This window comes from Salvelinus sp. IW2-2015, linkage group LG3 (assembly GCF_002910315.2).
Source record: "Salvelinus sp. IW2-2015 linkage group LG3, ASM291031v2, whole genome shotgun sequence".
Taxonomy (NCBI): Eukaryota; Metazoa; Chordata; class Actinopteri; order Salmoniformes; family Salmonidae; genus Salvelinus; species Salvelinus sp. IW2-2015.
The window spans coordinates 16,202,222-16,218,727 of NC_036840.1; the positions used below are offsets into that span (position 1 = coordinate 16,202,222).

The following is a 16,506-nucleotide window of genomic DNA, read 5'->3' on the forward strand; positions in this document are numbered from 1 at the left end:
CATCACGCCAAGAAACACCACAACACTACATAAAGAGACCTAAGACAACATAGCAGCAACACACCATGGAAGCAACACCATATAACATGGTAGCAGCACAAAACATGGTACAAACATTTTTCGGCAAGTTGAGGGGTTAGAGTATGGTACCTGCAGTGCAGAGTTCATGAAGCAGGTGTTTCCCAGGTTGGAGAGACCACACAGGCCAGCCCGCTCACTCTGCCTGCCTTCGGAGCACTCATAGCTGTTATACGGGTGGTAGGACGGAAGGCTGTAGCTAGAGTTTTTCACACTGAAGAGGATCCATAACATCAGTCAGGAATAAATAAAGAACATGGACTTAAGATTACTGGATGTTACCCAACTAATGCAGGCATAAAGTACTTAGAGTAGCGGGATAATAATGTGTACTGCTTATTTTTAAGTAATTGCCTTAATCTTGTTTGGACCCCATGAAGAGTGGGGATTAAGAATGGGGATCCTTAATAAATACAAAGGCTAGTGCCCACACACACACCTTAAAACATTTGTATCACAAAAATAAATACGCCGACGTAACCCCCGCACCCCCCCTCAGACGATACTACAGATGAAGGTGGAGGTCCTGGGCTGGCGTGGTTACACGTGGTCTGCTGTTGTAATGTCAAATTCTCTAAAGCGACTTTGAAGGTGGCTTATGGTACAGAAATTAACATTAAATTCTCCGGCAACAGCTCTGGTGGACATTCCTGCAGTCAGCATGCCAAACGCACAATCCCTCAACTTGAGACATGTGGCATTGAGTTGTGTGACAAAACTGCACATTTTAAAGTGGCCTTTTATTGTCCCCAGTACAAGGTGCCCCTGTGTAATGATCATGCTGTTTAATCAGCTTCTTAATATGCCACACCTGTTAGGTGGATGGATTATCTTGGCTAAGGAGAAATGCTCAATAACAGGGATATTAACAATTTGTGCACAACATGTAAAGAGAAATACAATTTGTGTGTGTATGGAAGATAGCTGGGGCCTATTTTTTTAGCTCATGAAACATGGGACAAACACTTTACTTGTTGCATTTATATTTTTGTTCAGTGTGTGAGAGACACACACTTTTAGTCTTGTAGTGTGTGTACACACACACACACACACACACACACGTCAAACATATAATTCCAAAATCATGTGCATTAATACAGTGTTGGTCCCCCTTTGCTGCTATAACAGCCTCCACTCTTCTGGGAAGGCTTTCCACTACATGTTGGAACATTGCTGCGGGGACTTGCTTCCATTCAGCCACAACAGCATTAATGAATTAAAGCCGATTAGGCCTGGCTTCCCGTCACCGCTCCAATTCATTCTGAAGGCGTTCGATTGGGTTGAGGTCAGGGATGTGTACAGGCCAGTCAAGTTATTCCACAGCAATCTCAGCAAACCATTTCTTGATGTACCTCGCTTTGTACACAGGGGCATTGTCATGCTGAAAAAGGCCTTCCCCAAACTGTTGCTACAAAGTTGGAAGCACAATCGTCTAGTTTGTCATTGTATGCTGTAGCATTAAGATTTCCCTTACCTGGAAATAAGGGACCTACCACGAACCCGCAAAACCCCAGTCTCAATGTCAACAGTGAAGAGGCAACTCCGGGATGCTGGTCTTCTAGGCAGAGTGGAAAAGAAAAATCCATACCTCAAACTAGCCAATAAAAAGATTAAGATYGGCAAAAGAAGACAGACACTGGACAGAGGAATGCCACCTAGAAGGCCAGCATCCCGGAGTCGCCTCCTCACTGTTGACGGTGAGACGGGTGTTTTGCGGGTAGTATTTAATGAGGCGTCTGTTTCTCAGACTAGACAATCTAATCTACTTGTCCTCTTGTTCAGTTGTGCACCAGGGCCTTGCACTCTTTCTATTCAGAACAAGAATAAATTGACGAGTTTCAAAAGAAAGGTATTTGTTTCTGGCCATTTTGAGCCTGTAATCAAACCCACAAATGCTGATGCTCCAGATACTCAAGTAATCTAAAGAAGGACAGTTTTATTGCTTCTTTAACCAGACAACAGTTTTCAGCTATGCTAACATAATTGCAAAAGGGTTTTCTAATGATCAATTAGCTAATCCAAGTGAGTGATGGTTGCTGATAATGGACCTCTGTACGCCTATGTAGATATTCCATTCAAAAAAAGTATGCCGTTTCCAGCTACAATAGTCATTTACAACAATAACTACACTATTTCTGATCAATTTGATGTCATTTAAAAAATGGACCAAAAAAATAAAAKATTTCCTTCAAAAACAAAGACATTTAAGTGACCCAAAACTTTTGAAAGGCAGTGTACACATACACACAAACCATTTAATTTTTCTCAGAACATTAACCATGTGTGTTCTCTTGTTTTGTACCGTTATGTAGTTTCGACCCAATGATTCGTCTGACAAAGAACTTTGCGTGCTGCAGGCCCAGGAATGGATCAAAGCTGGCGAGACATTCAATGACGTGATCTACACAGACAACTCAATTGTGGCCCTTGAGCAAACTGCTCACCAGGGACCAGGCCCATATTTGCACTTTGATGTTAAGTTTGGCTATTTACAAAGCAAAAGGTACATCAAATATTATAGCCTACACCTCACGGACTGCTATGTGTTCCACAATAATTCAGTTGGCTCCTTTTTCAGGAATCATGGCTCGAGATTTGAGGAAAAATAATTCATCAAGAGATTTGCTGGACCCTATGTCAGAGAGGTGTTTCAGGGACCACAATGTTTCTTTCAAGGTAGGATTACAGCAATATTTTGTTATGTTTAGGCATATTTACATGTACATTTCTAGAATTGCACCTAATGTTGGCTGTTAGGCTAAATGTKTTTTTTTTCTTCTCCAAATGCAGACAATGACCCAAAACACACTGCCGCCCGGGTTTGTATTGCAAATGAGGGCATAAACTGGGTCAAGATGCCAGCAGAGTAAGTAGACTTATGTTGTAAAATAAAGGTTAAATAAAATAACCTACAACACCTACAGTATATCAAAATATATTTTTTGCATCTCCACATGTAGATCTTCTGATTTAGACCCGATCGAACTTGTTRGGCATCAACTGAAAACATTCATCTATAACTCTGCCAAGCCTACAAGCTAAATTGAACTGGTGCAACAAATACACTGCTCAAAAAAATAAAGGGAACACTAAAATAACACATCCTAGATCTGAATGAATGAAATATTCTTATTAAAGACTTTTCTTTACATAGTTGAATGTGCTGACAACAAAATCACACAAAAATTAATGGAAATCAAATTTATCAACCCATGGAGGTCTGGATTTGGAGTCACACTCAAAATTAAAGTGAAAAACCACACTACAGGCTGATCCAACTTTGATGTAATGTCCTTAAAACAAGTCAAAATGATTCTGAGTAGTGTGTGTGGCCTCCACGTGCCTGTATGACCTCCCTACAACGCCTGGGCATGCTCCTGATGAGGTAGTCCCAGACCTGGACTAAAGCATCCGCCAACTCCTGGACAGTCTGTGGTGCAACGTGGCGTTGGTGGATGGAGCGAGACATGATGTCCCAGATGTGCTCCAATTGGATTCAGTCTGGGGAACGGGGCGGGCCAGTCCATAGCATCAATGCCTTCCTCTTGCAGGAACTGCTGACACACTCCAGCCACATGAGGTCTAGCATTGTCTTGCATTAGGAGGAACCCAGGGCCAACCGCACCAGCATATGGTCTCACAAGGGTCTGAGGATCTCATCTCGGTACCTAATGGCAGTCAGGCTACCTCTGGCGAGCACATGGAGGGCTGTGCGGCCCCCCAAAAAATGCCACCCCACACCATGACTGACCCACCGCCAAACCGGTCATGCTGGAGGATGTTGCATTTACATTTAAGTCATTTAGCAGACTCTCTTATCCAGAGCGACTTACAAGTTGGTGCATTCACCTTATGATATCCAGTGGAACAACCACTTTACAATAGTGCATCTAACTCTTTTAAGGGGGGGGGGGGGGGGGGGGTTAGAAGGATTACTTTATCCTATCCTAGTTATTCCTTAAGAGGTGGTGTTTCAGGTGTTTCCAGAAGTGGTGATTGACTCCGCTGACCTGGCGTCGTGGGAGTTTGTTCCACCATGGGGTGCCAGAGCAGCGAACAGTTTTGACTGGGCTGAGCGGGAGCTGTACTTCCTCAGAGGTAGGGAGGCGAGCAGGCCAGAGGTGGATGAACGCAGTGCCCTTGTTTGGGTGTAGGCCTGATCAGAGCCTGAAGGTACGGAGGTGCCGTTCCCCTCACAGCTCCGTAGGCAAGCACCATGGTCTTGTAGCGGATGCGAGCTTCAACTGGAAGCCAGTGGAGAGAGCGGAGGAGCGGGTGACGTGGAAGAACTTGGGAAGTTGAACACCAGACGGGCTGCGGCGTTCTGGATGAGTTGTAGCGGTTTAATGGCACAGGCAGGGAGCCCAGCCAACAGCGAGTTTCCAGACGGGAGATGACAAGTGCCTGGATTAGGACCTGCCCACTTCCTGTGTGAGGCAGGGTTGTACTCTGCGAATGTTGTAGAGCATGAACCTACAGGAACGGGTCACCGCCTTGATGTTAGTGGAACGACAGCGTGTTGTCCAGGATCCCGCAAGGTTCTTAGCACTCTGGGAGGAGGACACAATGGAGTTGTCAACCGTGATGGCGAGATCATGGAACGGGCAGTCCTTCCCGGGAGGAAGAGCAGCTCCGTCTTGCCGAGGTTCAGCTTGAGGTGTGATCCGTCATCCACACTGATATGTCTGCAGACATGCAGAGATGCGATTCGCCACCTGGTTATCAGAAGGGGGAAGGAGAAGATTAATTGTGTGTCGTCTGCATAGCAAGATAGGAGAGACCATGTGAGGATATGACAGAGCCAAGTGACTTGGTGTATAGCGAGAATAGGAGAGGGCCTAGAACAAGCCCTGGGGACACCAGTGGTGAGAGCACGTGGTGCGAGGGACAGATTCTCGCCACGCCACCTGGTAGGAGCGACCTGTCAGGTAGGACGCAATCCAAGCGTGGGGCCGCGCCGGAGATGCCCAACTCGGAGCGGGTGGAGAGGAGGATCTGATGGTTCACTGTATCAAAGGCAGCCGATAGGTCTAGAAGGATGAGAGCAGAGGAGAGAGAGTTAGCTTTAGCAGTGCGGAGCGCCTCCGTGACACAGAGAAGAGCAGTCTCAGTTGAATGACTAGTCTTGAAACCTGACTGATTTGGATCAAGAAGGTCATTCTGAGAGAGATAGCAGGAGAGCTGGCCAGGACGGACGTTCAAGAGTTTTGGAGAGAAAAGAAAGAAGGGATACTGGTCTGTAGTTGTTGACATCGGAGGGTCGAGTGTAGGTTTTTTCAGCAGGGGTGCAACTCTCGCTCTCTTGAAGGCGGAAGGGACGTAGCCAGCGGTCAAGGATGAGTTGATGAGCGAGGTGAGGTAAGGGAGAAGGTCTCCGGAAATGGCCTGGAGAAGAGAGAGGGGATAGGGTCAAGCGGGCAGGTTGTTGGGCGGCCGGCCGTCACAAAACGCGAGATTTCATCTGGAGAGAGAGGGAGAAAGGGGTCAAAGCACAGGGTAGGGCAGTGTGAGCAGAACCAGCGGTGTCGTTTGACTTAGCAAACGAGGATCGGATGTCGTCGACCTTCTTTTCAAAATGGTTGACGAGTCATCTGCAGAGAGGGAGGAGGGGGTGGGGAGGGAGGGATTCAGGAGGGAGGAGAAGGTGGCAAAGAGCTTCCTAGGGTTAGAGGCAGATGCTTGGAATTTAGAGTGGTAGAAATGTGCTTTAGCAGCACAGACAGAAGAGGAGAATGTAGAGAGGAGGGAGTGAAAGGATGCCAGGTCCGCAGGGAGCGAGTTTTCCTCCATTTCCGCTCGGCTGCCCGGAGCCCTGTTCTGTGAGCTCGCAATGAGTCGTCGAGCCACGGAGCAGGAGGGGAGGACCGAGCCGGCCTGGAGGATAGGGACATAGAGAGTTAAAGGATGCAGAAAGGGAGGAGGGGAGGGTTGAGGAGGCAGAATCAGGAGATAGGTTGGAGAAGGTTTGAGCAGAGGGAAGAATGATAGGATGGAAGAGGAGAGAGTAGCGGGGGAGAGAGAGCGAAGGTTGGGACGGCGCGATACCATCCGAGTAGGGGCAGTGTGGGAAGTGTTGGATGAGAGCGAGAGGGAAAAGGATACAAGGTAGTGGTCGGAGACTTGGAGGGGAGTTGCAATGAGATTAGTGGAAGAACAGCATCTAGTAAAGATGAGGTCAAGCGTATTGCCTGCCTTGTGAGTAGGGGGGGAAGGTGAGAGGGTGAGGTCAAAAGAGGAGAGGAGTGGAAAGAAGGAGGCAGAGAGGAATGAGTCAAAGGTAGACGTGGGGAGGTTAAAGTCACCCAGAACTGTGAGAGGTGAGCCATCCTCAGGAAAGGAACTTATAAGCGTCAAGCTCATGATGAACTCTCCAAGGGAACCTGGGGGGTGATAAATGATAAGGATGTTAAGCTTGAAAGGGCTGGTAACTGTGACAGCATGGAATTCAAAGGAGGCGATAGACAGATGGGTCAGGGAGAGAGAGAGAATGTCCACTTGGGAGAGATGAGGATCCAGTGCCACCACCCCGCTGACCAGAAGCTCTCGGGGTGTGCGGAGAACACGTGGGCAGACGAGGAGAGAGCAGTAGGAGTAGCAGTGTTATCTGTGGTAATCCATGTTTCCGTCAGTGCCAAGAAGTCGAGGGACTGGAGGAAGCATAGGCTGAGATGAACTCTGCCTTGTTGGCCGCAGATCAGCAGTTCCAGAGGCTGCCGGAGACCTGGAAATCCACGTGGGTCGTGCGCGCTGGACCACCAGGTTTAGTGCGGCGGCCACGCGGTTGCAGGCAGCAGAACGTTCTCCACGTCGTCTCCAGACTGTCACATGTGCTCAGTGTGAACCTGCTTTCATCTGTGAAGAGCACAGGGCGCTAGTGGCGAATTGCCAATCTTGGTGTTTCTTGGCAAATTCCAAACGTCCTGCACGTGTTGGGCTGTAAGCACAACCCCACCTGTGGACGTCGGGCCCTCATACCACCCTCATGGAGTCTGTTTCTGACTGTTTGAGCAGACACATGCACATTTGTGGCCTGCTGGAGGTCATTTTCAGGGCTCTGGTAGTGCTCCTCCTGCTCCTCCTTGCACAAAGGCGGAGGTAGCGATCCTGCTGCTGGGTTGTGCCCTCCTACGGCCTCCTCCACGTTCCTGATGTACTGGCCTGTCTCCTGGTAGCGCCTCCATGCTCTGGACACTACGCTGACAGACACAGCAAACCTTCTTGCCACAGCTCGCATTGATGTGCCATCCTGGATGAGCTGCACTACCTGAGCCACTTGTGTGGGTTGTAGACTCCGTCTCATGCTACACTAGAGTGAAAGCACCGCCAGCATTCAAAAGTGACCAAAACATCAGCCAGGAAGCATAGGAACTGAGAAGTGGTCTGTGGTCACCACCTGCAGAACCACTCCTTAGTGTCTTGCTAATTGCCTATAATTTCCACCTGTTGTCTATTCCATTTGCACAACAGCATGTGAAATGTATTGTCAATCAGTGTTGCTTCCTAAGTGGACAGTTTGATTTCACAGAAGTGTGATTGACTTGGAGTTACATTGTGTTGTTTAAGTGTTCCCTTTATTTTTTTGAGCAGTGTACATTGATCATCTCAGCAAAGTTTGTGGAGCTGGGGGGGGAAGTGCAACTAAAATGTAGTTGAAATAAACATCTGCATTTTGAAAGTATTTTTTTTCCCTCATTATTTTATTAACAGCATAAAGATGTTGAACAGATACTGTACAGTATACTTTAACCAACACTTCGCAGTTGCATGAGGTTTTGAGTACTCAAGCATCGAAAACATTGCAAGTTCGGGGGGGTTCACACCGACAGTCGCCGGGCTATGAAGAGTCTATCGTCCTGCTTATATTGTTTGCATGATGGGCAAATATGGTCTGTGAAAATACCTAACGAAAAATGCCCCTTAGATATTGAGAATCCTGGAAACGTTGTTTGCAGAATTCACAGCCCGCTACGCTTGTGAAAAACAAAACATCCAACTGTCCATCACTACTGTAAATAAAAACACAGAACATCTAAGGGGATTCTATATAAAGCAGGGTTAATGATATTTAAATCGTTGGATAACAGATCAGCTCTCGGAAATCATTAAGAGACGGCTTCTATCTTCAATAAAAATCATTAATTCAAAAGGTTAAACCCATAGGTTTTAAGCCTGCAGTAGGTTATAATAAACTGAAAAATTGCGTGTCAATTTATAAATCATGGAATTGGTACATCGAAAATCTATTCCCAACTATTTTGCAATTTATTTCATTTTCTTCAACCAATTTTGGTCTTTAATGCAGGGCCTACAGACAAGTTCCTTACTTTTACCCCATGATTTTAGAGGGAGAGAAACCAGAAGCCCACCGTGCATATTTTTTGTTCTCTCTTAACTCCAGGACCACTGACATTTTTTTTTTGTTGTCTGATGGAGGACTCGTGCCAGAGGAGAGACTGACTGAAAACACCTCCATTAAAATGCCAGTTTAGACTACCGATCGATCAGTGTTCTAAATCCCCCTTGTTATAGTGTAGTGCAATGACAGAATCCAACCACATCTACCACTAACGGTCGCGGCATAAGCTCGTAACTTTTAAATGAATAACCAATGTATATATTGGAAGTAGAAGTATTGTTGTCCATTAGTTTACGCCAATTAGGGGAGGGGTGGGGGTTAGGGGACAATAATGAAGGAAAATATATTTTTATAAAATATGGGCGATTGGAAATTATGCAAACACTCAATTGATAGAACTCAGTGATCAGCTTTAATATTGCAGACTATCTGCATCTAAATAAATGTATATATTTTTTAAGCATTACCAATTATATTTATATACACTGTAGATTGTAAAACATCCTTTATGTAAGTCAAGGAACTCCGATTTGATCCCATCTACCTTGTTGGCCTGAGTTGTCATTGAGATAATTATGAAACCATCGGCAAGCATCAGTACCCAACCCTATCGAGGACAGCTTATTCAACAGACATGGCAACAATTCTTTAAGGCATTTGCAATATAATTTACAAACAGCATGGTAGCCATAGTGGTGCTATGTTTAGGTCTGAATCCGATTGATTAATATTAAGAAAACAATTTACAGAAAATAACAGCCGTTTGTGGACCAATGATCCTAGAATTTTTGAAAGACAGGGGAGCCTGGAAATGGGTTGATAATTATCAAGATCACTACTATCCCCACCCTTATGAAGTGGTAGCAAAGCTGCTTTCCACACTTTTGGAATATATATTAAAACATTTGTGTTACAGTCCCAGCAATGAGAGGCGCTGCATACTTAAGCAAAGACGGGTCCAAATTGTCAGCTGCTAATGGACTTCATGGTGTCAATTGCTAATAAGGCAGCAATAACATCGGTTTCTGTGAGTTGCCAAAAATAAAAACCTACCATTTACCAAGTCACATAAGGGTGAGTGATTATCCATCGAGTCAACTGACTGGCCAAAACCAGTAAGATAAACATTTTTCAAATAGGAAACCAGCGGAGTTAAATGCTGATTAAAAGCATCATAAGTCGTAACTTTCAGTAATGATGCAGAAAACTGCTTAGGCAGGGAAGTAGAGGAATTACCCGGCTTCAGTGAATTATCGGTTTTCCAGAATTTAGCGTGATCACCAACAGTCTGCCATAGAGCTAAGGAAGTAGATTGATTTGGCCTGTAACCTAGCTCACTACGGTAAGACAGCTCATACAGTTACTGCTCCACAAATATTTGCCATTGCCTTAACTTAGCCTCTGCCCAGGCTTTCAACAACCATCTTGTCGTTCAAAATCCATATAGGTTTCAGCCACCACCAGCAGCATCTCACCTCAAACGCTTTAACTAGAGTTCAGGTCTAGCCCAGTTGTAGCTCAGCTCACTCCTTGCCCAGGCCTTGGTCCCAGAGCTCAGTCCCAGTTCAGATATGCAGCAGAGGGAACAGTAAGCAAGGCCCATCCCATTCCGAGCGCAACACAGTCAAACATAGCTAACGAGAAGCCTCTTCCCTCAGTCACAGTTGAAGTTATGCAGTGTCTCTCCTCACTCTCTCCAGGTCCTGCTGAGTGACAGTGCCATCCCCTGCCCTGTCCCCTAGCATCACACTGCTCCTGCCCTGACGTGTGCTCTGCACTGCTGCTACCACAGGATAGCCTATTTATAGCAGCAGCTCCCTAAGCTACAACGATGCGCAAGAATATGATTCAGGAAGTAGAGGTACACAGACAGAGAGAAAGCGGGAAAGGGGAGACAAGAGCAAAGGAGAGGCAAAATAGAGGTAGTACAGAGAGTGGTACAGGAGAAAGAGATGTAGGGTGAGAGGAAGGGGTACAGGAGAGAGACAGATGGGTAAAGGAAAGAAAGGGGATGTACAGGCAAGAAAGAGATGGAGAGCTCAAGAGAAAGGAAGGAAAATAGCAGAGGGGGTGACAGAGGGGGCCTGACAGCAGAGAATTCCTGCTGAGGCTGCAGAATGCATCTTGTCCAAATAGACAGCTACTTTATATGCAATTAGGTATTCATATAGCTTGGTCTCCTTAAGAATCTACTGTAGCGTGAGTATAGCTGGAGGAGGATGTGATGAGAATAATGAAGTTAGCATCTGTGTCGCAGCCAGGCAAGAGAGAGGGTGTGGAGGTGGAGAGGGAAAGGGGAGCAGATGAAATGCATTCTGAAGGTCACACAGGGACTGCAGAATATGCAGCACAATGAGCTCAGAGAGAGGGGAAGAAGTGAGAGAGCAGAGAAAAATGTGAGAGGACTGTCACTGCACAGTCTAGGGACAGTGGCTCAGAACAAATGCATCTTGTCTAGGGTTGCAAAGGGTCGGAAAATTAAGCCTGGGAATTTTGCTTAAATTCAAAGTTATCTTATAACAGTGAACCTTTTTTTTGTGGGATACACATAAGTAAATTCTAGGTCATGGCATATTTTGGTTAAACTATCGCAAATTCAATGGAATTGCAACCCTCTGCATACACAGTGCATTCTTCCATCACATGGTCAGCTGATTCTCAAGATCTTGCACTAATGAGAAGCTATTGAGCCCACACTACTACACTGTCTGAGCCAAGGACTACATGCTTTCTGGTAATACTTGATTTAAAAATACTGGGCGTGGTGAATATATTTTACATGACATACATTATTTTTTGTTAACTACTAAATAGTAGCCTACAGCAAAGTGTGTTTAAATAATTTCTAACTTGTTAAGAATTTGTTAGTTAATTTTCGCTACCATGTAGGTTTTTCACCTGTTTCCATACATGTTTAATTTTAAAACATTTATCTTACAAAGTAAGAGTTGTTTAATCTAACTGCTTAACTATTTATCTGTACATGGAATTGTATTTGTTGTTTTTTATGTTTATCGGAAAATGCCACGGGAACTATCTAATGTGTGGAGACATTTCACTGCAGCTAATGTAGAAGGAAAAGCTGTGTAGATTTGCAGATAGTGTGCCAAATCATATGTGAAGAATGCAAAAAAGATGCAGACTCATCTGGCCAAGTGTATAAAGTTCCCTCAGTGCTCACAACAAGCAACCTCTGACAAAAGTCGACTTCTATTCGAGGTGAAAATGATCAATCAGACACCTTATCGATAGCAACAGCTCATTGTCCTCCTGGAATCAGAAGTGTTTTTGACTCAATGGAGGAACATTGTCAGAGAATTACCGATGAATGCCTTGCTCGAGCATGCAACTGGTTCACCTCTGATGCTCACAGGCAATGTGTATTGGAAGAGATTTCTGAATGTTCTTCGCCCAGCATACACCCCTCCAACCAGACATGCTTTATATACTCATTTGCTGGATGCAGAGTTCAACAGAAGGTCAAGCAAATCATAGAGAACAGACTGTATTGCAGTCATCTCTGATGGGTGGTCGAATGTTTGTGGGCAAGTAATAATTAACTACATCTCCAGCACTCAACCAGTATTCTACAAGAGCACAGACACAAGGGACAACAGACACACCGGTCTCTACATTGCAATTGAGCTGAAGGCAGTCATCAATGACCTTGGACCACAGAAGGTACTTGCACTGGTGACAGACAATGCTGCGAACATGATGGCTGCTTGGTCTAAAGTGGAGGAGTCCTACCCTCACATCACACCCATTGGCTGTGCTGCTCGTGCATTGAATCTGCTCCTCAAGGACATCATGGCACTGAAAACAATGGAGACACTACAAGAGAGCCAAGGAAATGGTTAGGTATGTGAAGGGTCATCAGGTTACATCAGCAATCTACCTCACCAAGCAAAGTGAGAAGAATAAGAGCACCACATTGAAGCTGCCCAGCAACACCCGCTGGGGTGGTGTTGTCATCATGTTTGACAGTCTCCTGGAGGGGAAGGAGTCTCTCCAAGAAATGGCCAATATGGACAGCCCCATCAAGAGGATCCTCCTGGATGATGTATTTTGGGAGAGAGTGGTAAGCAGCCTGAAACCTATAGCAATTGCACGGATTGAGGGAGACAATGCCATACTGTCAGAAGAAATCCGTACTGCCCTGCCCACTTCACTGTTGCTCCAAGCAGAGGAAACTGCAGTTCTGAAATACATCAAAAAGTGTGAAGACATCTGCCTGAAGCCCATACACGCCTCAGCGTACATGTTGGACACCAAGTAGACTGGCAAGAGCATCCTGTCTGGTGCAGAGATCAACAAGGCCTATAGTGTCATCACTACCGTGTCTTGCCGCCTTGGCCTGGATGAGGGCAAGGTTCTTGGCAGTCTGGCGAAATACACTTCCAAGCAAGGGTGTTGGGGATGGAGATGCAACATGGCAGTTGTGCCAACATCTCATCAACCACCTGGTGGAAGGAACTTTGTGGATCTGAGGCTCTTTCCCCTGTTGCCTCCATCCTCCAAATCCCACCAACATCAGACGCCTCAGAGTACAACTGGTCCTTGTTTGGGAACACACACCAAAGCACGCAACAGGCTTACCAATACAAGGGTTGAAAAATTGGTGGGCATCCGGGCCAATTTTAGGCTTTTTGAGCCTGACAACGAGCCATCCTCAACAAGCTTGGAAAGTGACAGTGAAGTTGAGGCCTCAGAGTCTGATGTTCAACAGGTGGACATTGAGGAGGTCCAGGGAGAAGACATGGAAGCCTGAGAGGAAGACAGTCTATAAATTAAAGCTTTGGTTATCATTTTACAGAAGTATGTTGAAAACATTCTTGGGAGATACGATGGATCATTTTGTTCAGTGAAATCATCCCATGTCAAAAGTAAACTAATTAAGTTAAACTTTAATTCGTAACTAAATTGTTTATTTCTATTGGAATGATTTAATCATTTGCAATTATGTCTACTTATGATAAGGTAAAAGGTTTGTTTTTGTCTCCATGTGATATGGTAAATATATCCAATGCAAAAAACAATGGTATTAATATTCATTTGCATACATTTCCATTAATTCACACAGAAAGTTACCACCTCTGAATATTCCCCAAAATGTGCAACCCTAATCTTGTCCCACACCATCTACAATCAAACAGTCAAAGACAGAGATCCATCCTTGCGTACTTGATCCTGGTTTGAAACATTCAAGATTAAAATAGCATCCTATCCATTATTCAATGCCAGAGCGGACCAAGCTGGCAATGTACAGTGGTTGACAGGAAGGGGATCTCAAATAAAATTGTATGTCACATACACGTTTTTAGCAGATGTTATCGCAGGTGTAGCAAAATGCTTGTAGGGAGAGACTATTCCCACATCGATGGATTCCACAGATACAAGAACACAATATGGAAATAAATCTACCATTACAGTGTGCAATGGTGAAAACAGTGATGTGCTCAGACCGTAAGTGTGCTACATAAACTCAGCAAAAAAAGAAACGTCCTCTCACTGTCAACTGTGTATATTTTCAGCAAACTTAACGTGTAAATATTTGTATGAACATAAGATTCAACAGACAAACTGAACAAGTTCCACAGACATGTGACTAACAGAAATTAAACAATGTGTCCCTGAACAAAGGGGGGGGGGGGGGGGTCAAAATCAAAATTAAGCCAGTATCTGGTGTGGCCACCAGCTGCATTAAGTACTGCAGTGCATCTCCTCATGAACTGCACCAGATTTTGCCTCACTCTTCCACCAGGGCACCTGCAAATTCCTGGACATTTTTGGGGGGAATGGCCCTAGCCCTCACCCTTCGATCCAACAGGTCCCAGACGTGCTCAATGGGTCGATGGGATTGAGATCCGGGCTCTTGGCTGGCCATGGCAGAACGCTGACATTCCTGTCTTGCAGGAAATCACGCACAGAACGATTAGTATGGCTGGTGGCACTGTCATGCTGGAGGGTCATGTCAGGATGAGCCTGCAGGAAGGGTACCACATGAGGGATGAGGATGTCTTCCCTGTAACGCACAGCTTTGAGATTGCCTGCAATGACAACAAGTTCAGTCCGATGATGCTGTGACACACCACCTCAGACCATGACGGACCCTCCACCTTGATCCTGCTCCAGAGTACAGGCCTCGGTGTAACGCTCATTCCTTCGAAGATAAACACGAATCCAACCATCACCCCTGGTGAGACAAAACCGCGACTCGTCAATGAAGAGCATTTTTTGCTAGTCCTGTCCAGCGACGGTGGGATTGTGCCCAAAGGCAACGTTATTGCCAGTGATGTCTGGTGAAGACCTGCCTTACAACAGGTCTACAAGCCCTCAGTCCAGCCTCTCTCAGCCTATTGCGGACAGTCTGAACACTGATGGAGGGATTGTGCGTTCCTGGTGTAACTCGGGCAGTTGTTGTTGCCATCCTGTACCTGTCCCGCAGGTGTGATGTTTGGATGTACCGATCCTGTGCAGGTGTTGTTACATGTGGTCTGCCACTGCGAGGACGATCAGCTGTCCGTAGAACGATCAGCTCCCTGTAGCGCTGTGTTAGGCGTCTCACAGTACGGACATTGCAATTTATTGCCCTGGCCACATCTGCAGTCCTCATGCCGCCTTGCAGCATGTCTAAGGCACGTTCACACAGATGAGCAAGGACCCTGGGCATCTTTCTTTTGGTGTTTTTCAGAGTCAGTAGAAAGGACTCTTTAGTGTCCTAAGTTTTCATAACTGTGACCTTAATTGCCTACCGTCTATAAGCTGTTAGTGTCTTAACGACAGTTCCACAGGTGCATGTTCATTAATTGTATATGGGTAATTGAACAAGCATGGAAAACAGTGTTTAAACCCTTTACAATGAAGATCTGTGAAGTTTCTTGGATTTTAACAAATTATCTTTTAAAGACAGGGTCCTGAAAAAGGGACATTTCTTTTTTTGCCAAGTTTACATTAATCTCTCAGAAGTGTGCCCTTATTTCTCACTCAGACGCTGGGTAAAAGAAAATTGCAGGTAGCCTATATCCCCACACAAGCCTTCAGTGAGAATAACCTACAGTGTTGACAGTGACACTGATATTACACCCACTCCAGCATGCAATGCTTCACAACTACAGTGGAAAATAAGACATTCCTCTACTACTAGGCTATAGTTCAACTACTGGACAGGGACAACAATCCACACCAGTGGTGAACAACCTAGGTCTCAAGAGTTTATGGGTTGCAAAAGTTTCACAGCAACTTTTGATTCTCACGAACCACCTACACAAAATGACTCTCCTTGAAAATTGTTAGTTAAGAGAGTTAACATTTTATCAACTCATAATTCCATCAATAGAATATGAATTAATCTGAGATGACATTCAAACACTGTTTAATACGCAGAAGCTCTCAGTCCTATGATGGAGAACACTGCTGTGAAAAGTGAAACGACAGATGAAAACCATAAAACATGCAGGCAACTGCAAATCACCGCATAACCACCTCAAGCCTAAACCCAGAGATGTACAGAGTTCCACAAACTAGCCTCCATATTGGCACCAAACATTCCATTAAAATCAATAACATTCTAATTTGCACTCTTTGCCTAGATAGAACCTTTGGAGCCAAGATGGCTGATGTTCAAAACTCAGTCTTCAGAGTTTACGGAACTCCGTAGCGTCCCTCTATGGCCCTATGTGCCACAGCCGTCAGTCAATAAAACAACCCTCTCTATGCTCACTAGTCCTTACTTCCTGCTGTTATGATTGTTTGTCAGAGATGAAGGGGAGATCTTTGGCAAAGCAGACAGATTGGAAGCACCAGATGACCTTCAAAAGATAAGGAATATCATAAATTAGAGAGAAAGGATAATGGCTCTCAAAGAGGCTTTTGAGAGGTGGTCGTTAATTGAAAAATGGAAATAGGTCAAACCAGGGGTTTTCAAACTGGGTTCCAGGTACTGCAGGGGGTCTGCGATATTTCTGAATATCGCAAGCTGCAACAGAATACCATCGTGGATACCATTTCTATGTCTCTGCGTCCAGTATGAAGTTAGTTAACATCTCTTGGGTAGGGGGCAGTATTTTGAA

The 16,506-nt window shown here is 45.2% G+C and overlaps 1 protein-coding gene across 5 annotated transcripts in view; it reads right to left on the reverse strand.

Moving 5' to 3' along the window:
• Positions 1 to 16,506, reverse strand: part of LOC111951509 (ubiquitin carboxyl-terminal hydrolase 15) — an 82,164-nt gene that overhangs the window by 51,627 nt on the left and 14,031 nt on the right. For 4 of the 5 annotated variants that reach the window (XM_023969651.2, XM_070434889.1, XM_023969643.2 and 1 more), the window contains one exon: positions 151 to 292. In XM_023969651.2, the coding sequence (XP_023825419.1) occupies positions 151 to 292 (142 nt within the window). Of the gene's footprint in view, positions 1 to 150; positions 293 to 16,167; positions 16,246 to 16,506 lie in introns of all 5 variants that reach the window. The other variant, XM_070434893.1, reaches the window with a different exon arrangement.